Source organism: Atractosteus spatula, chromosome 4 (assembly GCF_055471065.1).
Source record: "Atractosteus spatula isolate fAtrSpa1 chromosome 4, fAtrSpa1.hap1, whole genome shotgun sequence".
Classification (NCBI taxonomy): domain Eukaryota; kingdom Metazoa; phylum Chordata; class Actinopteri; order Semionotiformes; family Lepisosteidae; genus Atractosteus; species Atractosteus spatula.
In genome coordinates, this window is record NC_142709.1 from 57,186,379 (window position 1) to 57,212,366 (window position 25,988).

The 25,988-nt window shown below is 44.1% G+C and overlaps 1 protein-coding gene across 2 annotated transcripts; it reads left to right on the top strand.

The window, feature by feature from the left end:
* The first annotated feature begins 2,266 nt into the window (after positions 1-2,266).
* On the top strand, positions 2,267-18,207 carry LOC148836642 (uncharacterized). 2 transcript variants are annotated; one of them, XM_088913487.1, is made up of 5 exons: positions 2,267-2,418; positions 12,272-12,616; positions 13,216-13,350; positions 16,085-16,131; positions 16,407-18,207. In XM_088913487.1, exons 1-5 carry the CDS (start codon positions 2,361-2,363, stop codon positions 16,611-16,613), a joined length of 792 nt encoding a protein of 263 aa, XP_088769613.1. In that variant the 5' UTR covers positions 2,267-2,360; the 3' UTR covers positions 16,614-18,207. The 2 variants fall into 2 exon arrangements, with proteins under 2 accessions (XP_088769613.1, XP_088769611.1); XM_088913485.1 differs by lacking the exon at positions 2,267-2,418 and adding an exon at positions 3,723-4,000.
* The last annotated feature ends 7,781 nt before the right edge of the window (positions 18,208-25,988 follow it).

Below are 25,988 nucleotides of genomic sequence, written 5' to 3' on the forward strand. Positions count from 1 at the left end.
GCATCCAAGCTACTCTCTCTTTCAGTCACACTTTCTTTTCCAGGACAGCAACGCTGATACTGACTCTGAGTCACACTGTGACACAAATTTACGCTGGAAAGTCCATTATAAGAGCACATCATGCTCCCACAGTATGTGACTCTGGTTACTCTGTGAACAGGGCAGGCACAGTATGTCTCAGGATAGCTTGGTCTTACCCCATTGCAGTGATGTCTTTGGGGAAAGCAACCAAGGTTTCAGGTGATCCTATCTCACACAGGGAGAACACCATCAGACATACCAGATTTATAAACTGTTGCTGAATTATTACAGAATGTGAATCAGGCCACCTCTTTACTGGAGTCTTTGCTCTGTTCTCAGAAGAAAGGTAAACCCTTCTCGTCGAGGTCCTTAGTACTGACCCATCACAAACTGACTCTCTTGGAAATACAGTGTTGTTCTGCAGCAGACAGACTGTGTTGTTTTCTAAAGTCGGTGTTAGCTTTCACAAGAGCTCTGTCAAAGCCTGCAAAATCCACATTACCACTGATAAACATAAGTACACCATTTCTTCCTTACATAGTCTGAAAGACTTGGATTGCCTTTAATGAACCGGAGCCTGTCAGTCCCAGATTCAGTGTCTGTATCCATGCTGATGACGGAAGCGGTGTCTGTGTGCAAATACTGATGATGGAAGCAGTGTCTGTGTGCACATACTGATGATGGAAGCGGTGTCTGTGTGTTGTCTTTTTCCCAGGCGTGTGTTTTCGTGTTTCGGACAGCTCCCCCTGCAGCACTGTGAGAGAGCACTCCTGCCCCCTGCGGTCTGTCTGTAGAAGGCCCACACTCCGTCTGCCACTGCAGCCTCAGGGTCCTGCGCAAGGTGGGAGAGCAGGCACAGCAGCCCAGGAGCGAGAGCCCCCCTGCATGGGTGTCTGTGGTCAGGCTGTGGTTCGGGGGGAGGAGGCCTGTGAGAAAAGCGGTGAAAGGGGCCGCAGGAGGAATCACACCCTGGTTAAAACTGAGACCACAAGAGCCGCCACCAGACTGTCGCACTGACACACAGATTGACATAGCAGGACTAAAGCAGATTCTCAGGTACATCTCTAAAGGCACAAGACGACAGAGGCACAAACATTGACACCAACACACTGAGATAACAACCCTAGCATGCTGGCAGCAACACAATTCACTGCAAATGCACATTAACATTATTACTCTTCAGTAGAACTGGATCAAATTAACACAGCAACACACTAGAAGGCCATTTCATTATCTCAATTTTATCATGAAAGTACGCCAATTGATGATCACAAACACACACCACACACCAGCATGCAAGTCGTCTCCTGTCCTGTCTCCTGACATAGACACCGACTGTCCATCATCAGTATGTTGGAGGACACGACTGTGTTTCACGCTCCTTATCGAAGCACCAGTGCATCTTAGGAACAGACAGTCATTAACACAGGTATTGTCAACCTCCTCCATAATTTAATTCATCCACAAGACCATGTTCAGCTACAGCTCAATGGGATAATACTGTATGAGGTGAATCTGCATAAATAGCTAACAAGACTCATAAGCATTAATGAAATAGGGAATGTCCCTGTTACAGACACCACAAACGGGCCAACATTTATTTCTGAACCAGTGCAACCCTCAGTGACCACACGTGTTCATTTACTTCTGCTGAACCTCTTCAAGTTTATCGCAAAATGAAACTGGTCAGTCAGGTAATATGGAGTAAAAAAGTCATTAAAGCCTCAAAGGGAATAACATTCAGATACATTTCAGAATTGTTAAGCTCCAAAAGGGCTCTTGATTGGGACATTACACAGAATTTTTTTTTATCGCAGAGTGCTTTAATTATAATCAATTCAGTACGAAACCACAAGCTTCAAAGTATTTCAACAAGCCTTCCAACTGTGATTTAATTTGTTCAGGCTTTGCACTAGATAGTTTGAAAGCTCAGAGAGAGTTCATGTGTCTCTCATTGACAGTGGCCCAGGGACACAGCCATGACTCCCAGGGATGCTCTGTCCTCCTCAAGGCTCCCCTAGCTGTGTGGCAGCTGTGGCACAGATGTTGGCCACCTTTCAGACACAAGACTTTGTTTTGTTTTTCTGAAATCAAGGCACAGAGCACTTGAGCTGTGACGAGGTTTTGCCCGAGTTCCTGTTTGCGCCTCCCCCTCTTGAAAACCTCTTTTCTTCGCAACCTCAGAGGAAAGGAAGAGAGAGAGACAGAGGAGGCTGAAAGAGAAAGAAAGAACACAGACAGAGAGGGAAGGGAGAGAGATATCGGAGTATCAGAGGGAGAGGGTGTCTCAGAAGAAATCCAGGCTTTCATCTCTCCCCAAGCCCCAGTCCAGAGAGGCCATGAGCCACCCAGCCAGCTGGCTCTCCATGCTTTCCCTGCTACTGCTGCTTCCCAACGGTAAGACACCACCTGCTGAGCTGCACACTGCACCACAGACTCACACCAACACCAGTCAGGGCAGTCCAGAGCGCTCTGGCTAGACAAGCTAGCTCCCACTGCGGCGCACTACAAGAATCACTGAGCTGAGCATCTGAAGCGCCTTTGTAAGAAAAGTCTTTGGAGAAGAAATTAGCCAAGTACTGGAATTGTCAATTCATGCCAGAGTGGGTCTCTGGTGCAACCATCTCTTTAATCTCAAGTCTTAATTATCAATTTAAAAAGCAGTAAAAACCAGTAATCCCGCAGCTGAGAGAATTGGGAAGTCTGGTCTCTGTTACCCCCACCTAAACACAGAGGGCTGTCCCTCACACCAAACAACCGCAAAAGAACATGATCAGAACTAGCCACAACCACAGAAAACCACGTCTTCTAATAGTCTTCTAATCTCGTCCATGTGCGAAGGGCAGTGGAGTGCTGTCACACTGAAGCCCAAGTCTGATTAATCTGCCGGTGTCTCACACTCCGATACAAGCTGTGGAATATACTGCCACTTGAAAATACAGAAATCTGGCAGACTGTGCAAGGCAGGTTAAAACATTCTAACTACTTTCAGGAGATTTAAGAAAGGGCAGCAGAACTGCTCTCCTGAACAAAACATTCTGTGTTCTCGTTGCTGCTGTGGGAACTCTCCAGTCTTTTGATGCATCAGCTTAAGGTGAGAGATCGGACATTGTTCTTAATCACTGAAAACCTTGAGGATTTTCACACTCTGTCCTTGCTGTGAAAGGGAAAGTATAAAGAATTGAATCAATCTTGGAAAGGCTTGTCTTTGTGTAAGAGATTGGAAGGCTTGAAGAGCTGTTTATGCACACGGTTTCAGGATGACTGAGGTCACAGGGCTGGGACTGGAGCTCTGGCAATATGAAAGATCAGTGCGGACTTTCCTCAAACTCTCGTTCTCATTCTAAAGATTAGGCTTTAGCCTCTTCATTTCGTGACAGACAGCGGCTCATGTGCACATGCTGTACAGCACCAGCACAAGGAAGGCAGAGAGAGACAGCATGAGGCAGAGTTCTAACCCAACCCCTCGGGTTTCTCTTCCACCTCTCTCCGTGGTCGCTGCTCGTGGAAAGTCTGACAGAGAACGCCACTGCAGGGTTTTTCGCTGATTGCACTTTTTCTCTTAATCAGCTCATATTTTTCTTTTTTTATTTCGTTCCTGAAACTGCTTCTGTTTTTAACAGTTTCGTTTTCCTTTTTTGGAGCGTCTTGTTGTTGTTGATTCTGTCTGATGTTCTTGGTCTCAGTCCCGAGAGATCCTCGAGTCAGTCAGAGAGCGTGGAGCGCGGAGCTAGGGAGCTGCCGGTGTCAGAGCGCCGCTGGGGAACAAACCTGAGCTGCAGGTGGGACCCCAGCCAGGAAGACCTCTCGGACTGTGGGGGGATCACGTTCCAGCGGGGAGGGAGAAACATCAGACGCGCTGTAGGGTAGGGCGCCACCATGGCTGGTGTTCTCGTGCCTGGGCTCGGCCGTTTCAGGGTCATTCTGCTGTGTCTGTCAGCTGGCCTCTGCATCAGGATGTCCTCACATGGCGCTTCGGGTAAGAATTCCATTTGTCATTGACAACCTCGGTCTAACTACTGACTAATGAACATTACAAATACAGATCGGGTATGGCATGCCACAGACCATGCACTGTGGAGTGGAGTATGGTGTATACAGGACACACTCTTCCAAAACCAAGTGTCAACAAGGTGGTTTCACAAGCATGTTTCAGTTTTTAATAAAGATACAAGTTTCTGGCAATGCAGTAGCTCCCTGAAAGCTTTCTTTCAGAGTTTATGCGTAGGATTAGAAGAACGCCAAAAGAATCACAGAACATTGACCTTGATTATGAAAGAGCAGATCACTCTTCAATGATTAATCTGTGGAATATTGCATTCTTGAGTCTCAGATATTGACAATTAGCTTGTTTCTCAATCTATAAAAGGGCAGGGCAAGCACAGCACCTTCGACTTTTTTCTTTGGGAAAGACTTGAATCCCTGTGTGTTTGCTGCGGAAGTACATTTAGAGGACAAAGACAGTTCTCAGAGTTGGGAAGTGAACTACAGCTCCGAGTGAGGAGTTAGACTTTGTTTCAGTGACCTGAAAGGGTAAACCTCTGTTACATACAGTAATATACCAAGGAAACATTTGTGTGGCTTATTGTTGCTGTGGCAGATAACATGTTGCAAGTGAAAGATTCCGGTCAGTTGTGATGTGTAGCCCCTCGAACAGTCACGCCCCGTACTGTCGCGTCAAACTCCGAGCTTTGGAGCAGCAGCTGATGGTGTAGCAAGCCGGTCAGAGCGGACAGAGCCGCTTCCTGCCCCTTCCTGGCTCTTTGCCGCGTCTTTCTCTTTTGCCGACTGTTATTCGGCTGTTATTTTGTGGGGGGTTTTCTTCTCCGTCAGTCTTGTTTCCATTGAGGTGCAGCTTTCTACCAATATCAGTCCTTTCCAAACAACAACAACAACAACAACAGCAACCACCTGAAAAGCTGCCACTGCTGTAGGGAATGTGCTCCATCAGAAGACAAACACCTCACCAGCTCACTTTCAGTTCCAGTCTTCTGTCACTTCTGTTTCCACTTGAAAGGGAAAGAGCCGCTCTGCTCGGAACCTCCGGCCGTGACATTCTCAGTGGAAAAGGCGCCGCAGGTGTCGGTATTGATCATGCTTTCGGGAGATAAAGTCCCAGAGGAGTTCACATAGTATTTCAAAAGCCCGGCCAGGAGCCGTGCAGTGATGGCCAGCAAGGGGAAAACACCTAACACAATGTTCAGTCACCGATTCAACTAGCTTTTGGATTCCTCTGAAGTGCTGGTATGATATCACAACATTTCTAACTTGCTTTTTACTAGTTAGCTAATACACTTTATGTTCCTTTGTATAGTTTTTGCCATTTTTAGTAATTATTTCAAAATGTCTCTGTACGGTATTGCTAGAAATAACCAATCAGCTCTTCGGGGAATTGCAGGTAGTGCTGAGGTGAAGAAATATTCAGGTCGTCACATATTAAAAGCAAGAAAGATCTAGATGTCGATAGCTTTTGTGTTTAATCACCACAGTCCAATCAGAATCACGAAGAGCCTTGTGGCTTGCAGGTTTTCAAAACAACGTTCACAGATTGTGGATGTTGATTAAATTATTTGGCATAATTTTAATAATTGATCACTCATGACTGACCATGAGGTACTTTTGCATAAGCACTAAATTACTTCAGCTGTAAGAGCTCACCAGGCACAGGTGATGAGGTAATTCTACCTGTTGAATTTCAAGCCTGCTAAAGAACAAGAAAAAGCACCACAGAAAACAATTAATTTCCTGTGCTTATCAAGAGAACCGTGCTTTTGTGTCATCAGTATGTTGGAGGGCTCGCCTGCAGTGAACCGATAAATCATACCTCCTGCTGGGATCTCTCTCTGCCCTTCCTGTGGGCTTCCAGCAGGAATACAGATCATGCTGCTTTTGAAACAACAGCTTTCTTACAAGATGAGAATTCTGAGTCCTTTTGAACAACTGTGGGATAAGCTGGAATGATGTGCGACCTTCACAAATCAGAGGCAAGTGAAGAGTCAAGACTCTTCAAAATGTGTAGGGCAGAATCTCACAAGACAACACCTGTAGCCTGGTGAAAAGTACGTGTCGCAGACGTACAACTTGTGTTGCTTTTGACACTGGCCAGACACTACTACCTGTGACTTTCAGAGTAGATGGCAGGGATCAGCTCTGTTGATGAGACATTTTAGTCAGCGTGCGTGTGTCATGTCTGTTCGGAACAATGTTGGTGCACAAGCTACAAAACTTATGTTGTCAATTTCCTGACAATAACTTTATAAAAATTGTTTTGCATATGTTAGTAAGAATTTTCTTTTGCTGCTCATTATATCTTCACCATAGGCAATTAACGCAATTATATATAAAACATAAAAGAGGCAATTATAGGCAAGGTCTAAGTGTTAATGGTTCAAGCATCACAGCTGTGAAAATGAAGCAGGCAGGCTGTGACACAACTGCATTGTACTATTTGTGTTATTAGCAGGTTCTATCCTCTGATACTGTAATTCAATAGCATTAGTCGCAGGCACTGGCCTAACGCTGGTCTCCACATACCAAGGGTTGAGATAACCTCCCCACAAGCCAGACCAAGCAACAGACTTACAGTACATTGAAGATGGCAGCTACTGTTGGCAAGGAATATCAATTGCCAATATCAATTTGTGTGGCTCAGCAGGAGTACACTTCATAGTCACAATAATAACCATTAAACATTTAGCAAATCTGATTTATAATTAAGCCTGTATTTTTGTGAATTATAACATTCACCTTTTAAAATGAACTGTTTTGTTTAAAATGACTTTCACACCTGTTAATTTCTGTCTCAATGAGATCAGGAGCTTCTCCATTTCAATCTTTCAATTAGTTAGCTGTCTTTTTTATTTTGTATCTGTGTGTTTATATGTAGATTAATTAAATCTACCTCAAGTCCCTGCATTCAGTCACAGAGAAATAGAAGTGCAAAGACTTTGAAAAACAAGGACTTGTTATGAAATCCTGACATTTCTTAATTAATGACCAAGTAATTGAGCTATCAACTTAATGTTGTCTTCAGCTCTCAGGGTCCTGTTACAGGTTCTGTTAAGAAGTTAAATGATCAGCTGGAAAGACCACCAGAGGACACAGGAGACCAGTGCACAATTGGATGAAGCTCTTTGAGTCACATTTCCTCTTAGTTTTTTCCCTTAAGTGCTCATTAAAGTCAAGGATCTGGCACAGAGCAGCTGAATGCACTGGAGCATTAGCCTGGTTAAGGGGTAAAGTATTTAATACTTACAGGTAAATGGTCTTGGTCTTAAATGATCTCAGGACTGAAGACAGCTGGCGCTTATTCCATGTACTACCTTCAGTGTTAAAAACAGATCCTTTTCCCTTAGTTTGTTCCTACTTTACTAGGGTGAAAAGTCATAAGCATTCAAGGGGAACCCAAGGGGAGATTCAGCTCAAGGCCACTGGCATGAAAAGCGGACCACTTCGAGTTGATTAACAGGCACTGCGATGCACTGTCCTGCGCTGCCTGTATTTTGCAGTTGGTGGCATTCTTCTGTAGGTATAGCCCAGCCCTGTGTGTCACTCAGGATCTCAGGATATTTCAGGGAAAGTAGAACATAGTAAAACAAAATAAATTCTGAGGTTTGGGTCCAGAGGTCTCAGCTTGGACACTTGCAGTGGACAGCAGGCACAGAGATGTAAGGGAAAAACAAAACAGTGTGTTTGCACGAAGACGTGGGTGAATAATTACTTTGACTCAAAAACTGTTCCTCTTCTTTCTTGATCATTGCAGTCTGACGTTAATAGACCTTAGCCTGACACAGTGATTCCATCACTCTTACCGCCAATGGACGGAAAATTAAAAAGTAAAGACGAAACAGTATTTTGGATCAAAGGCGTGGCTGGTATAAGGATCCGGACTATCGGAAATTTTCTGTGAGCTTTGTTATTTGCTTTATGTGCAAGATATACCGACCTTGATTTCCTCCGCTGGACGGTTTGAGCAATGTCTGTGACAGTAACGGAAACACAAATGTCACAAAACCAGAGCAGAGTAGCTGACAAGGTCAGCAGGGGCATTTCTGATGATTTTTATATAAGGAGAACTCAGAAAAAATAAAAAAAATGGCCTAGGTGCTAAAAGCCACAGGTGAAGAGCTTGGCCAGTGCTGCCTCGGACCCGAGAGAAGAGGTCACGCGAAGTTAGGGCTGCCACACCAGATCACACTCAGACACACTTCTATCACGAGAGCACAGGAAGGACTGTCAACAAGAAGTCAGTAACTTACTCATCTCAGAACTGCACAAATTTAACCACTCAACTATTACCATAGCACAGCTCTCCAAAAGAACCAGAACAGTTCAGACCGAAACACATTGGCCCCCCTGCTTTAATTTTCTGCCATCACTGAAAAAAATCTTAACTAAAAAACTAAACCATGTTATTTCTATATTGGGGGCTGTGAAAGGTATCACCCCATCACCTCATTTGCGCAATTGTCCTCTGCCTACTTCTAGCTCAGCTGAACACGCTGTCAACATCACAGCTAGAAAATGTTCAGCCGCTATAATTATTCATTCATATTAAAACCAGAAAAACGATTGATGAGCTTTGACTCCAGTGAGCTGGAGCACACTGCTGGAACCGGCAGAGCAAGCAGCAAAAGAAAGTTGTCTCTGTCAGTGCAGGGAGCGTATTAATTATGTGTGTGCTGTAAAGAGTGTCCAATGGCTAAGACTTGGCTAGGCACCACTTCTCTGGGGTGTTGAGTAAAACCCACTTGTCCTTTACAGTGTCAGACAAGGTCATCATGATAAGCATGAGGTTCTACGATGGGCAGGAGTCCCATCATTTACTGGTCAGTGTTGTTTTGGTCATACCAGAGCTCACACTGCTATGCAGTAAATACAAAGGTACATTAATTTATATTAGGAGCAAGATCATATGGATGATTTGTGAGATTGAGAAGAAGTGATGGGATGATATTGATCAAGCTGCAAGCATGGAAATGACATGGTCTCATGTTTTTTAAATTATTTTAATCAATGATGACAGAAAACTATAGCATGGGTCCTGTGTGCTTCAGCCTGAACCATTCTGGTTCTTTTGGAGTAACAGGAGAGGGGTTAACCTGTGAACTCCTTCAGGTGGTGACCGCGCCAGACAGATGGACAGGGCTCATGAGGCACCGAGCCCTGACAGTCATCACTGCCAAGGGTGGAGTACAAGTTACAGATTTGCATGTCCACTATGTGCTGTGGAAGACTGAGTTGTTCACCCTGCTTTAGAAAATAATCAACTGGAGACTTTGTTACTTTGTGCATCCTACACTGCTGCAATTTACCACTGTGACATTCCATGCACTTCCTTTTTGCAGGGCAGTATGTTTTAAATGTTAAACCTGTGTGGATGATGAATTTTAACTTTTGCATTCATGGTGTATGTTTGTATATATCGATACTGGTATGTGGTTAACTTTAATTTCATTGTGTCTGTTGTCTTCAAAGTTCTGTATATCATACTGTCAAATTTCAGCTACTTGCGTGTAATGCAGCTACAAATATGTATACCCATCTTATTTTTAGCAGGCTTTTCTGCAAAGTCAACAGTTTTCTGTCTGACGTACTCCTTAATATTCAGTGTCTTTGAGTTAGTGTAGCTTATATTGTCCCCTCCCGTGTGTACCCTGCCTAGTGTCCATTGTTTGCCGGGGATAGGCTCTGGCTCACCCTCAATCCTATTTTGGATAAGTGGTTTGAAAACAGATGGATGAATAACCTACAAGTACAATTTTTTAAAATTGAGCTTCGTTGAGCTTTGAAGATGCAGGGAGTCTGTGTTCTGTGTAGGAATGCGTTTAGTCTTATAATGACTAACCAGCTCAGGGCTGTAACTCATCCTGCCACAGTATCACCTCTTCACAAACTTTGTGAGTGGACAGGACAAAAAGTCACAGGGCCAATTTTTAATTTACAGGACACCAAGGTTTTGACACAGTGGTGAAGTTCTTTTCGGCAGAAATACTGGCAATAAGATAAACTTTCATTCAAAATTCCTGGAGTGCAGTTGTGGATGTTCTTCTTTTAGGACAAGTTGTGGCTTTGCTCCTTTTAATGTGCGTCTAGTTTAAAAAGAGGTTTGTGGGCCCAATTTGACTATCAGTGATAAGAAATTGGTTCCAAGGCAGTCTGCAAAACCCCTTTTCAGCTCAGTTCAGTGTTTACCGGGTCTATAGCCACTGTGCCTGAAGTGTTAGTCCTCTTTTACACACTCCCTGTGAGTGAAAGATGAAACACAGGTGAAACTTCTCAGTGCGGATAAATTGGATGTGAACCGAAATTACACTTTTCAAGGTGAATTCTTAACATTTATCGATTAACCTTGCCAACAAAAGCTCCTGGAGAGCTTTGAAAGGGACACAGTCAATACTGCAGTCATCTACTGCTTGTGCGGATACGATAAAGTCAGGATACTTTCAAGAACAAATCTGCCACAATGAAAAACATGACCGTGAGTGTTAACCTCAAAGAGATTGGTTTGGGAGAACAGGCCACACAATTCGTAACCACAATGCCTTTCGGAAAGCAGAGTTGTGTATCACTTAGTGACTTTTTCTTCAGCACAGAACGCAGCACAAAGGATTAACGGATTCAGTCACTCATTTGGCTTATTCTTAGCCTACTGGTGCCTGCTGGGATGACAGGAAATAAACTAGAGAACTACACGAAAACCATCAAGCCTGAAACTTTACATACAGTTTAAAGTTTTGCATACAATCGCACAAGAAATACCATGATGTTCAATTCTCCACGCTAATGTATATAGCTCTTTCCTGGTCAGGATTGAGTCTATTACAAAAGATGAATGGCTCAACAGCTGGCCAGTTATTACCTGTCATAATCCTTGCTGCTGTGATCCGAGTCATAAAAAAGCCAACTGGCAATTTCATTTTGGGCGAGCACATGATTAAAAATGATTGAATTTCAAAGAGCAGGTAATGTGAAGCTGCAGCACAGGCAGTGAAGATTTGTAACAGTACAATAGAATAGAAAAGGATATAAATGTGTTACATTGCAGATCTGCTGTCTTTCCCACCTTGCATGGGTTACCGTAACAAGTGCAGAACAGTTATAGGTGTTGTTCAGTACGGAGACCTTTCACTCGTCCATGTGTGCAGGAACCGTCAGCTTACGGTAACTGAACCACTGAATCACCAGTGGAAGGTTCCTGTTTCTGTTTGAACTGTTTTATTAATAATCAGAGGAAATGCATGCAGCATCGCCAGGTTAACCACAGGTGTGATGTCAGTGCTGTGCTGAGAGCGCTGAGACAGGATACACAGCGGACTGGGGTTTGGCACACAGCGACGTGGTGCATCCTGAACACACACACATAAACACGCAAACTCCTTTGCCTCACTCACTCCCCGACACAGACACACAGCCCTACAGCTTTACACAGCTTACTGCCTCCTGCATTCTGTTGCTCACAGATACTATCTCCAGCAGACACGCATAATGTATTTGAGTCTAGAATAACATGCGGAGAAAGGGGGAGAATGCCATATACCATATATCCAGCAGCTACAGTATATCACCCTGCAACTCACAACTGGCAGCCCACCGAAGCTAAGCAGGTGTGAGCCTGGTCAGTACCCAAATGGGAAAGCTGCTGAAAGAGGTATTAGTGGTGCCACTGCAGTCTGTGTGGGTCCTAATGCCCCAGTATAGTAACAGAGACACTATACTGTAAAAAAAAAGGTGCCATTCTCCACATGACACATAAAAACGAGGTCCTTTCTGTGGTCATTAAAAATCCCAGGCCAATTCTCAGAAAGAGTAAGGGTGTTACCCCAGTGTCCTGGCCAAATTTCCCCCTGGCCTTTACTTATTATGGCTTTCTAAAAATCCCCATCTAGATATTGGCTTCATTATTCTCTTCTCCTCCCCACTGATAGCTGGTATTCTGGAGTGTACTGGCACACTATGGCTGCCGTCACATCATCCAGGGACTCCCCTCCATTGGTGATGGAGGGGAGTCCCCATTACCTGTAAAGTGCTTTGAGTGGAGCATCCAGAAAAGTGCTACATACAGTAAGTGTTAGAGACAGTTATTATTAACTATACACAGTATACCAATATGCATGCACACACACTGACTATAACCCTTGACTCTCCTGCTCCAGGCATGCTTGGCTCAGACCAGTGTGAACCTTGGATGGCTACAAGCTCTGCTCATACATTCACACCCTGAATTCTTTCTCTCCGTTATCCTCTTTAGCGAACCTACAAGACGAAAAGATGGAAGCCTTCCGTGGGACAGAAGGCCAACGCTTCAACCTGCGATTTGTTTTCAATTCCAGTATTGCTCCGTCGTCAATAAAAGGGGCTGGTCTGTACAAAGATGAAAAAAAAATCAATGAGTGTATTAAAGGCGGCCAGTCCATGGAACACCACAGGATACTAATCAAGCTGGAAGGCAACAACGTCACAGTGAGGTTTAACAGTCTGCAGCTCAGCGACTCTGGAGTTTATCACATCGGCTTGTCTCGCAGCATCACAACAGATCCCCTCACGCTCAGTGGCAAAGTCAACCTGACGGTCAGTGAGAGAGGAAATGGAACAGGTAGGTGTGTTCGCCGACGCTGCCAGCTGGTCACACAGCTCCAAGTCCAGGGACACGGCCCTCAGATGGCATTGGAGCAGAGATGCCAAGTCTGTTAGGGAACAGACACATGGCATGAGAGGCAATTCTACTAGGAAGCAAACTGCGTTTTTGCCTTGCAGATTAAAAAACGCAATTTAAAATGCTGCTGGGCTCAAGTTGTGACTTATATTGTTTAGGTGTTCACGCCAAGTTGAGGTGCAATAGCCGAAACATCATTTTTAAGCCTTGAGTCAAGAAACTGATCATATTTGAGTATGAGAATCATTGTCTTTTATGAACTGCTGAGCTTTTAACTGAGGACTGTGATTGAGATGGTAAAATTAAAAGCTGTTGCAGTTCAAGTGCAGTTGTGCAAGACAGAAGCCTTTGCATTTTAAGAAATCCTTCAAAACTGCACTTTTAAAATGCAGTAATTTGACATGATATATTAGAGAACACATGCAGATGTGTAACAATTCATGTTTTACTCTTTCAGCTGGGCAGGCATTGAGCCTTTATGAAGATGAGATTAGGTTAGAGTTCAGGACATTAACGTCTTGCTGACATGTTCCTTCCAGAGGCTCCAACAACACCGACGCAAGAAGATATACCAAACCAGATCTCCTACATCATCATAGCTTCAGGGGCCACAGTCCTGGTGCTGCTTGTTGTCGTGGGGTATGGCCTGTACCTGGCCACCCACAAGAACACAGGTGAGACTTCGGAAGCCCCTCTGAGTTTCGCAAATCTCTTACTGGGGGACATGGCATTAGACTTTTACTTTCATTCATTTATTCTGCTGAAGGCTTCTCCTGAGGAGCAATACTTCACAGTTAGAAAATGTGCCAAAGAGCAACCAGTTACAAAGCAGAGTCTGCCTGCGCAAAGTTCAGGAGATTGCAAAGTACTGGGACCAGAGCAGAAGTACAGTTCATGGCATGTGAGACAAACAAACTATAATGTCTACAAGCACCATTTGAGTAAGGCAGCGTAGAGGAGCTGCAGTAAGGTGGTTTAGAGAATGAGAAAAGATCTTTATTAATCCCAGTTCAGCAAGAATTTCTCACACGTTATCTCTTATGACTCATGCACAATCACTGTCATCTCTTCCTACTCCTACAGATATGAGTTACAAAAGTGCAATGGGAATTGACTAGAATCTGAAAATGAGGATGGTGATAGTGGAGCTTCCTGAATGAAAATAAGTCCTTTGTACAGCCATTGAAGGGCTGGAACTAATGTACTATCCCCTGAGCTTCCTTCTCTCCATCATTCAGGAGTAAAAACCGACCCTCCCTGTCACTGACCCAGATAGACTCAATACTGCAGGCTACTGTGTGGCCACCTGGCTGGTCCTCACCCTGGCCTGGCCGAGGTGTAATCTAGGAGCACAGCTATGGCAGCTATGGAGCAGTGAACTGAGGAGGAGCTGTCAATGTAGTGCGGACAGGAGCAGAGTAGCACACAGTGAGCCGTGGAACAAAGTGACAGTGGGAGGAGGTAGGAGGGAGATGTAGTGGGAAGCATGACTTGCTAATGAAGGTAAACACCTACACATGCCTGCACTGATCTAAAACCCCCTCCCTCCCCAAACCTCATTACTTCTAGAGCTAAAAACACTGTACACTCACACACAAGGATGACAGGATTCTTCAGCCCACCTGCATGCACCCTCGTACCCAAGAAGCACCCAGATACTGACTCGCTCTGCTCTCCATCACTACAAGCAACTTTGCAAAAACGCTATGTTAGCAAAATTTAAGTGCTTAAGTTGCCAGACAAGTGACTATTTTTCAGTGACTGTCATCAATGCGATCAAATTAAAGAAAATGATTCTCTATTTCATATAGCCTTGTCCAAAGCCTAATACAGATGAAAACTCCTTCATTAAGGTAACGGCTAATAAAATGATTTTAAAAAGTTCCTGCAAACGGGCCAATTAATTAATTGGACTAGAAAGGCACCCATAGTCTAAACCTGACTTCTTGTCCCAGAAGGTAGTAGGAATAGCAGCTAGAAATAACAGGAATAACTGTATTTCTGACAAGGGCTGGAAATTTCATGCAAAAAAATCAATCCTCTAGGCTGTAAACATTTGAAGACAGCAAATTGAGTACATATTCAAACTCAAATTCAGTCCACTAAAATGCTTATATGCCAGTGGCCCGTTTCATTTTTTTTCTCATGTCGTGCACAGTTTTATCACTGTCTTATCCAATTGTTCTATTGTCCTGTCATTTTAATTTTAGTAACAAAATGTGTGGGTGTAAGTAACTCATATGCATTTAAAAACTACTTAAGCAGATTAGTTGAGCCATTTTCTATCTACGAAGAAAACAAGTAACTTAACGGTTTGGTCTCCTTTTCCTGAGATGTGAAGGCTAGGTGGGCAGCCGGCAGAAAAGGTCCATTCAGCGCTGACAGGCTAACATGGGCTGCAAGCACGTGGTCTCCACCCGAGCACCACAACGGCAAGCCCCCACAAAACTGCGGTGCACCAGACACGGAGAAAAACATGCACACTTTCAAGACCGAAACTCGAGGGCGGGGAGGCGCTACATTGAGAGTCAGCATAAACCCCTTTTCATAAAATTGGAAAATACTGTTTTTTTCAAAACAATAACACATAAAAATGAAAGCCACAGGAGAAATACAACAATATAGCCATGTCTAGAACTTAAAGGCACTTAGGGAAAACTAGTGAGTAAAATGGTTTACTTGGAAAGCTTTGGTATCAACCAATTAGATTTGAGCAAGATATGCTCTCACATCAGAGATCATGAAAAACATTATCAAGAACTTCACTATTCAATAATAATGGAACAACATAACCTGTAACTGCACTTTGGGAACCCCCCTTTGGAAATTAAAAACTTAACTAAAAGAATATCACTTGTGCGTACTGTATTGTACTGTAGTAACCACTAATGTGCAGCCCCCACTTGGATGATGCGACGGCAGCCATAGTGCACCAGAACGCTCACCACACTTCAGCTAACCAGTGGGGAGGAGAACAGAGTGATGAAGCCAGTTCATGGATGGAGATTATTAGGAGGTCTACGGGAAACGCCCTGAGATTTGTAATGAAAACAGAGAGTCAGGACTTTGGTTTTACGTCTCATCCGAAGAATGCAGAAGGGGACATTAGGACCCACACAGACAGCAGTGTGAGTGCCCCCTACTGGCCCCACTAACACCGGGTTCCAGCAGCAACCTTAGTTTTTTCCCAGGAGGTCTCTCATCCAGGGACTGACCAGGCTCACACCTACTTAGCTTCAGTGGGTTGTCAGTTGTGAGTTGAACTTTCCGTAACTTGAAGGCTTTTGCATTGGAACTATGGGAGATTTTACACAAAGCTAAACTTCCATCAAGTAATATTTAACCCAGGGAAGCAGTGTATGATTAAAAAGCACCACTTCACCCCTAACTATTGTTCTCTCCTTCCAGGCCCACCAGCTGCTCTGACCAACCCAGCACCCAGAACTAAGATCCAGGTGAGTCTGCCTGCTGTCTTTATTCTGATCTTAGTTTCCAAGCTCTGAACCTCACACAGCAGCCATTCTGCTCCAGAGAAGGTCTGACTTTCCATGTTTGACCCTGATAAGCAACTTCCTCATTGCTACTAGATTTGTGTGACTTTGAATGTCTGTGAGCGTTCCTGCGACTGCAGTTTTTCAACATAGGGCTGAGACCGTGTTCCCTCCGGGTCCGTGCTGCTGTGAAAACATGTTGTTTCCAAGTGTTCACTGAACTTATTTCCTCATTGCAGGATGGCGAGATGTCCAGGGGGCTGCCGGTCTACTCCATAGAGTATGGCGTACTGGAGTTCCCCAGCGCGGAGAGACGTGTCGAGGGGGAGGGACAGCCAGTTGCACAGGACAATGTGGAGTACGCCACCATCACCTTCCCCCCCTGCCAGAACCCCAGGGCCGGTCGTGGGGCGCAGTCGCAGCTCTGCTGTGGTCGAGTGCGATAGCAGCGCGATCACAGGGCTGCAGACTCAGACTGTGCACGTTGCTGTGCAAGTCATCTGCAGCAGCATCGCACTGGCTGAACATGCACAGCACCAACCACTGGGAGACTGGACACAGGTGTCTGAGCAGAGCTGAGGGACGACACTTGGCCAGCTGGTCTGAATGTTGACTGCACACTGCACAGAGCTAATAGTGCTGTACAAAGCCTGAGTGAAGACGCTGGGACTGCAGCTCTCGCAAACACTCATGACAAGGGCAGGGAAGCATGGCCCTTATCTCCATGTCTCTAAAGAGGACTGTGCACATACTGTACATGCTGCATCTAGTTCACTAAACTGCCCCAAATTTTTACTGTAACAGATAAAACTGCTTTTTGCATATGAACACTTCACACTTTTTGAATGTGTGTGGGAATCAGGAATCAGTAATCAGTAACGTCTCCAAGCATTGCTACTGTCTGCGGAGGGAATGATCAGTGTCTGTGGTGGATGTGTGTGAAAATCTCAGGATGAGCAGCCTGTTTGCACATCAGCAGGACTCCTAATCTCCAGTCCTCAAGGGCTGCTGTCCTGCAAGGATGATAGGTCTCTTTACTACTCCAGCTCCTTGAGAACAAAGAAAGGCTTCAACATGTCCAATTAAGCAATTAATGAGTTGGGGGCACAGGTGGAAAGAAAACCAGAAATCTTCTTGCCCTCCAAGATTGGAGTTGTGCACCAGCTTCCCATCTGAACAGGAGAGTTCAAGTGTTCTATTTAAGTCTTAATTGAGCCTAATTTACCCCACAGTAAGAGGTCTAGCAGAGCTGATTAATTTAGGAGAACTACAGAGCGTGATGGGCTGTTTCCCTCAAGGACCAGACTGGGGTGACCTGCCCAAAAGCAACACTACTGATCAAAGATTAACATCCAACTGGCTTTTAAAAAAATACCTGGAGCCATGCAATTGATGTTCAGAGCTGTGGAACGTGGACCCTTCTGGTTCACTGCTTTTCATCAGCCTGTAGCACAGGGGTCTCACCCTCAGTCTCTGGAGGGCCTTCTGATTTTTATTCCACGTGAACTCTCCGTTGTTAATTTAGTTGCGAAGTTGTCATTCTCTTTACAGGTTCCAAGGTGTGCCCTGGAATTGTGGAAAAATAGAAAATGAAAAAATGAAAGTTTATATTCTATGTTAGTTTTGTGGAGTGTCATGTTAAAGTGTCATGTTGCATAGGAGGCATGCTGGTGCTGTTTCACACAGGTTGTGCAGGCAGGAGAAGAACCAACAAGAATGTGGAGTCACCAGACAGGACTGGGCGACAAACCTAGCTAGACTGTTTCATCTGCAGCCTTTACAGTGATGCACACCATTGTGTAGAGCATTATGTTTGTAATTTTCTCATGGTACTACTGTCGTTGCTTTCTTCCCTGTCCCCCAGGCCCAGAGGACTTTTCTGCACTGTCAGTGCACACAGCTGCTTGCCGAGAACATACAATCACACCGTGTGTTGTTAGAACTCCCTCTGGCAGAGCTCAGTGACTCACTGTGCAGCATTTTCCTTAATTTATTTACAGATGTTACACATAATAAAGTTTGTGTTTCTGTTCATTAAAATCTGTCGTATGCGTGTGTACCTTTTCTTGTGAGTGGATTGATTTTTGAGACCAAGCAGTAACAAGAGCAGGACACGCTACCCGTCTGATGCTCTTCTGGATTCTCAAGAGGAATAAAGCTCAGAGGAACAACAATGAGAAATATGTTTTCCATGACAGAAGATAGTTTTGGACTACAGGCTGGCTAGCTAAAAACTCTCAGGATTCAGAAGGCTAAAGGGGCAGAGCTTTGAGATTCAGAGCTCCTGAGCTATGGGAAGGCTCCACTGATACATTTCACACTAAAAAATCTGTTTTTAATCCAGATTTATTCTAGTCTTCTAGACTAGACCTATATAGAATATCTTGTATATTTTAGCTCTTTTTGAAATTCTTTTCAAGTTGCTATTAAATGGTATCTATTTATTCATTATTCATATAGGTAAGCAGGCCTTTTAAGCCACCATTTTATGTTAAGTCAAATATAGCAGAAAAGTTTAAGATGAGCTGCAATGTTTTATATTTTTCAGTTTTGAACATTACTGTTATGTTCCTGAACCCTTTGGAGATGCTATATTAAAGTAAAGGTGAAGACTGGTTAATTGAGAAAGTCACAATTAATTATTTTTTAAGTAGTTCAAAATTATGATCAGGTAAACAGGTCTTTACTTGGCAATACTGAGTCCTTGGACTTTACTTGGTAATATTGTGAGTATTAGGACTTTACTTGGTAATGCTGGGAGTCCCTGGTCTTTACTTGGCAGTACTGGGAGTTTTTGGACTTTACATTCAATACTGTGAGTATAATGACTTTACTTGGCAATGATGTGATTGTCTCTGGCACGTTTGAAATGCACAACCCAACCACATTTCCAGCTAAGGTTAAGTGAGCAAACCTTGGCAAGCTGAATGGCCACAATGTCTTTCCATGTCTCAGCATTTCCACCAAGGGAGAGCAAGACACTGTTGTGGGTATGTATGTATGTGTATTTGGGAAAGTGTGGGCAGTGAGCATAAATTACATATACAGCTTTATACAAACAAGAAAGAAAATGGTTCAGGCTTGGGTTTGACATGTAATTACAATCAATTTTTCATAGGGTACAGCCAGAGAAATGCCCCCACAGTGCATCACTGTGCACAGGTGGAGGATGGACTGAATTTTCCCATGTTTTTTTAGTTACTGTTACAGACCAACATCCAAGACAACACTGGAACATCCAAGCCATCCCTGATGCTGATGACCACATTTCCCATACATCAGGCCTTTCTGCCATCCTCACCTGTCTCCACACTGCAGGCCAAGATAGTGTTGCCACAGAGGGGGCTCTGGGAGAACTCTCTCACAAGGCAATAAGAATTTAACGCCAGTAGACACGACCCGCCCCTGGCCTCAGCGCGTGGGCAGCCGCGATTCCCCGCACTCTGCAATTGAGGTCTGTCTCTGTCACCGATTTCAAAGAACTCGCCCAGCTGAACCCAAGAGGAAGCAGCAAGAATAAATCTCCCAGGGCCACAGGAGGCCAGCCACCAAAGAGGCACACACTCTCAGTTTCAGTAGCGTATGGTTTTTCCCCAACAGAGACAGCTACCCTACTGGTAGCAGTGGTGCCAACACAGTGCAGCTGTCGAGATTCCTTCTGGCTTCACCAGCACAGTCCCAGCTGACCTGGAGTGACAGCCGTCACACAGCAGCGCAACCGCTCTGCACAAGCACCACTCTGTCCACCAGGTGGCAGCTCTGGTCTGTGTCAGCTGAACCACTACTGGATTAACACTGGATTAACAGATAACACTCCAGTCAAGCAGATGTCTGGTGAAACTGGGATGAACTGTCCAGGATTAGAAGCGGTGTACAGGTAATAGAATTAAATCTACAAAACCATGACTTGCTCTAACCCACATGTTCCACCTCGCTTGTTTACGTAACATACAGTACATGCAGCTTCAACAGACGGCACTTCTGGGACATTTCAGAAAAGTCAAGGTGTGTCTGCATCAGGACTGGTTAGAACCGCCCTAGAAAAGGCGTGCAGCCTGTCATTATTACAATATATGTGTTTACTTGACTGCAGTCATTGTACAGAACTTTATTATAGTGCTGCCATGATAGACAACTTTCTTGCCCAAAAACAGAAATGACATGAAATTAGACAATATAACTAATATGGAATATTATAATAGGGTTCCCATAATCACCAAGAATATAATTATAATAATTAATAATAATTGCTTACACTTATATAGCGCTTTTCTGGACACTCCACTCAAAGCGCTTTACAGGTAATGGGGACTCCCCTCCACCACCACCAATGTGCAGCATCCACCTGCTACCAATATGTACTCTCAAACCCAATTTGCTTGGACAGTTTTGTAAACAAAATTATTTCATTCTGAAAATAACGCAGTATGGTAATCACAAGACGACAAAAACTCCTTCTTTTGTTTCCCGACATTATTGAGGTGAGTCTCTGTTACTGTGTCTTTTATTGACTTGTGAGCGCCCGTATAGGAGTGCAGCGAATGGTGAAAGAAACCCCATCGCGGTTCACACAGAGAACCTTAGCGCACCTCAAAATAAAGCAGATCTGGCTTCAGATGTACAATATCTCGGTACTGCCGTATCGTAAGGGGTGTTATCGCCGAACACACCCCGTACGACTACGTGATGACACACTCCAAGCACGGGGATCCCATCGGCGAACCGTCACGTCATCCCTGCGAAGCCTGAGGCTCAGGTGAGAAAACAGAAACAGAAAGAAAGTGCTGGATTTGGGAACACACCCTGCTCTGACTTCCTGGACAAAGAAAAACACGCAACCTAATGCGAAATATTTGGCACCATGCTCTGCAGGGGCTGTGAGCCAAATACGCAATTAAATACCGAGGAAAGCTGAGACGTTTAAGGAAGTGATCTCTTTGTAATATAGGACATTTCCAATTATCTTTTGTTTCGCGGTCCCATAACGGGGGTGATGCAGGGGCGTAGCCAGGAATTGATTTTTGGGTGGGCATGTGCAAAAGTGGGTGGCCCAGGCTCTAACTGACCGTCCTGCCAGCATAGGGGCACCTCACCGCAATCGTTAGTGCTGCGTTTGTGTTGCTTTAAGTAGCCTTTGTGCTGCTTTCGTTTCCGTTTTCGGGTAATCACGTAACTATCTATAAGAATGTTTACATGTACCAACAAACTCGGTACTTGAACTCCTGATTGTGATTTTAAAAAATTGGGGCAGTTTGTTGTCGGAGTCTGTCTGGTCGGGTGGGGTGGATGTTTCAATATATTTAAATAAAGCGCTTTCTTTTCCTGGCTGTGATGTCACTCGGTGACGTACAAAACAGCAAAGTCACGACCACCAGATCTTTCAGTTGTGATCTTTTGATCAGTTCACCCCAAACTTTGCAGCCTTTACGCGAATAAACAGTCTTGGGTTAGGTGTTTTCTTTTAATTTTTAACTATGTTCTCGAAAATGTATTGCTTGTGTACTCCTTTCTTTGGTGAAGAGACACCAGTTTCCAAATTACCGCTGGTACAACACGAGAGCCCATATTCACATTTTTAGGTATTGATTTCAAGATCGATATAATGTAACAATAAAAAATAAAACTGAAAGCACGAGCATAATAATATAATAATCATAGACTTCATATTTCTGTTCATTTTTGAAATACATTGCAAATAAATATATATTGCAAATAAAAATGTATTTATTTAGAAAAGTACGGGAAATTGTGAATGAATAAAGACGTTAAAAAATAAGCCGTATAGTTATTTTGCAAATAAGTAAAGCATTTTAAAAACAGATTCTCACTGACAGTAAATACGCCGATCCACCTGGCGCTGCTAGCTTGAACAGCTCTCAGACCCGTGACTGGCTAAACCCCCGAACAGTTCGTGCCGCGATTGGGTGAGGAGTGAGAATCGGCACTCTGATTGGGTAAAGCGCCACAGCGGAAGTTCCGAGAACATGTAGCTGGTTAGATGATGGATATTCTTCTTGGTCCAAATACTGTCGCCCGGTCAACCGTGTGTGTTGTATGAGCACACTGGATATACAGTAACAGATCCATTGGTTTCCAATTACTGATCAATCTAAGCAAAGTTGCACTGAGGTCAAAACTGAATAGCACACAAAGAATTTCATGGCATCCACAGCGCGTTCAGGACTCCAATAGCATCTCACGAGTGCGCGCATCACGATCACATCACGATACCCATTGCGAGCCACTGTCGCGACATTAAGTCCATATATCGCGATATGACACACATCGTCAAAAATGTCCCCGCCATGTCGCGACTTGAAAGGGCCTATATCGCGATATGAAGCCCGTTTATCGCGATATAACATACCCCGGCAAAAATGCCCCGCCCCATGTCGCGACATGAAAGGCCACATATCGCGATATGACATCCCCAGCCAAAACACCCACCCCCCCCCATGTCGCAACATGAAGTCCATATATCGCGATATGATAAAACCCGTCATGCCCATGTCGCGACACGAAGCCCATATATCGCGATATGACATACCCCGACAAAATGCACCACCCCATGTCGCGACATGAAGCCCATATATCGCGATATGACATACCCCGACAAAGTGCGCCACCCCCATGTCGCGACATGGAGTCCATGACACGTCATATCTGGGTATATCATGTCCTGATATGAGACCTTTGTTGCGACAGTGGTGCCAGGGTGGCATGGAAGCAAGGCGCCAGTCGTGATATACACGGCCGCGATATATGCGATGGGATCCCTATCATGACACCCTGTGGAGGTCTTGTCGCGATGGTATCCCACAGTTATGCGTTTCGCAACAGCGTGTCATGGTAGGGAAAGAAAAGGAAAACATGCCTTAGAAAATAAAAACCATAGATCTTGCAATCACGGTGATTTTACATACAACCACAGGTTTATGTCATAGATGGTTAACTTGTTGGCATGCGTCATGTCTTAGTATTATTCACATCTAAGTTTAATCGTTTGTTTAATCGGTTTAATCGTTTGTGCTGTCTGTAGGGGGGGCAACTTCACGGAGCTTTTACCTTGCCTTTAAATATTCAGCGGCTTGAGCATAACATACCAGAAGAACGTGCACGCATGCATGGGTTTCAGAGGTTGGAGTAAATGCATCGCCCTAAGGGTAATATTGAGTGAGGCGGAATGAGAATAAAAACTGCGAAGGTATTAAAATATTAAGTTCTGAAGATCTTGTTTGATCCTTCATGATCATTTAAACTTGTATGAAACCCACAAAATTAGTATTGTAACGCTTACGGCCGACCTAATGCGGCAAGGGCGCCCGCCTGAGCCCCCGTTGCGTTACATTGGTGTCAGAAGCGGGGTGGGATAGCCCTTCGCCGGGGACGGCGATTTAAGCGGGGGTAAGCGGAGTGTAACGCTTACGGCCGACAGGTACTGTGTAAGAGCCGGCTTACCAGAGCAGGTGACGTCACCGCCCTTCCCAGTAATAGCAGGACCACAGCCCGTGTGCTGTAGAAAGATCTCTCTTTGGCTCACCGGGCTGGGTCCCTGCTGAGCGACGCGGGAGTCCCGGGTTCGAGTCCCCGACGGTGCGGGGCCGACCTAATGCGGCAAGGGCGCCCGCCTGAGCCCCCATTGCGTTAAAGTATTCTATTTTCGATGCCAAAAGACACCTAATTTAAAAAAACGTGACTTCCCACAAGACTTAACACTGAATTGTTATTGTCGCATTACAGTGCTAACCAATTCATCGTACCTTTAATTGCAAGAATGCTCTACTAATAAATGCGTCAAATACATACTTTGGATGTATTTTAGCTCCGTGAACGTCGTTAACTTAATATACTGCAGGGCATTTAGAGGCGATCTGATCAAACGCTTGTATTCTGGAAGCCAGGCTGTACTCCTTAAAACCCAACATGCCTACCTGGTCTGGTCATCTACACGAGGCTTTTTCAAAAACGTATATACATTTGTTTTGCCATGTTGGCTAAAAAACGAAAAACTTAACGCTAGATAGCTCTAAGAGAGTCTGACGACAATGATAGCCAATTAGGCTACGGCTACGTATACACCGCCCCACTATATTTACATAATTGTCTTATTGGTCACAAAAGATACAGCGAGACAATAGCAAATCACATACGATGAAATAAAAATCAAACACGCAACATTAAAAAGCAAATCATGTAACGCAGACAAGGGAAAAAAATCTTAAATTACTTTGGACTGATTGGGTAAGCCTAGGCTCAATCAGGCCCACCCGTGGCTACGCCCCTGGGGTGATGTGTGAAAAGCTGACCCCCCCCTGCTAACTTAAATACACCTCACATCCGTCGGATAATGACTCAGTCCATGGAGCTGCTTTCTTAATTAGATCTAATCCGTTGTTTTCTGTACTGGACCTTTTGGTTCCATGTAAACATTTTGCTTTTCATTCTGTCCTCATATTGTCCAATAAATCAGCATGTCCACATAGCACAAAAGGCCAAGCAGCTACTTCTGATGATTCCCACACAAACACAAGAACAACACAATTTTATCAATTCCATAATAAGCCGTTGATTTTGGCATTGTTCCAGTTCCTTTTATCACAGACAACATCTGCTAGCCATTAACAGCTTTAAGGGTTTCTCACTCTAGATCTCCGTGATGATTCTCTAGGTTTTACAGGACAGTTTAAACACGTGAAAGCTAAATTATCTGGGAACTGTTAATGTAGAAAATTGGGTCCATAACTGCTTATATCACAAGTTGCCACTTGTAGAATTAAAAGCAAATTCCTCGTGGCATTCCTGGTGTCAGGATCGTGGGAAAAGGAGAATGTTGGTTTTTATTGCCTGTTGTATTGGTTCAATGTGCATGGCCCCACGTCAGCTCGTTCTGGTTGCTGTATGACAGACAGTAATTGGTCCACCTGGATACTCACAGGTCAGGTGTTTTAAGTGCCCTAGAACACTGTGGGTGTCCCGTCACTGCATGTTTTTTTTTTTCCCCATCCCCTCAGACATCAGCCAGATGTTTCAGAGTGGAGTCCCTCTTCAAACAGTACCTTATTTTAAAGATTTTGTCTGTGCATGCATTTGTTCTTGTGTCCAGATGAAACAAAACCTTCAAATATTTACTCATTAGGTCAGTATAAGTTGCACTTACAGTAATTTATACTGGTCCTTATTTTTTCTTTATTTTTTATGAATTTCCTAACAATTTTAGTTCTGTTTTATTGGTAACTTTCCTTTTCATTGCAAACAGGGATATAGACAGTAGAGCAAAACAAAACCTAACCCTCCCTGCTATTTTAATCCCCTCTGACACACTGCATAGTTTTCATCTGCTGTTACTTACTGTAACTAGGCAATTCTCAGGACAAACAAACAAGATTACTATCTACACAGAGCTTGTCTATCCTGCTCATCTGTGCTTCAAGTGTCACAAATATATAAATAACTTAATTTGCCATTTTATATATTTAACTGGCATTCTGCAAGCACAACAAAAAAAAACAGTCAAAATCCAGCCAGGTAGCAACACAGAGTCCGAGTTTGTGTAGTAGTTTCTGAAACACTGTTCTTCTGTACTTTTACTGTAGCCTCTTATTGTAATGGGACTGTTCTACTGTACTATAACTGTAGCCCCTAAAGTAACAGGACTGTTCTACTGTACTGGGACTGTAGCTCCTATTGTAACAGGAGTGTTTTACTGTTCTGTAACAGGCCCCTATTGTAACAGGACTTTTGTACTATAAATTCACAATGCCTGCCAGCTGTTTTTCACTTTGAGATGGGTTTATGTCATATAAAATCAGCTTTTGGTGAAT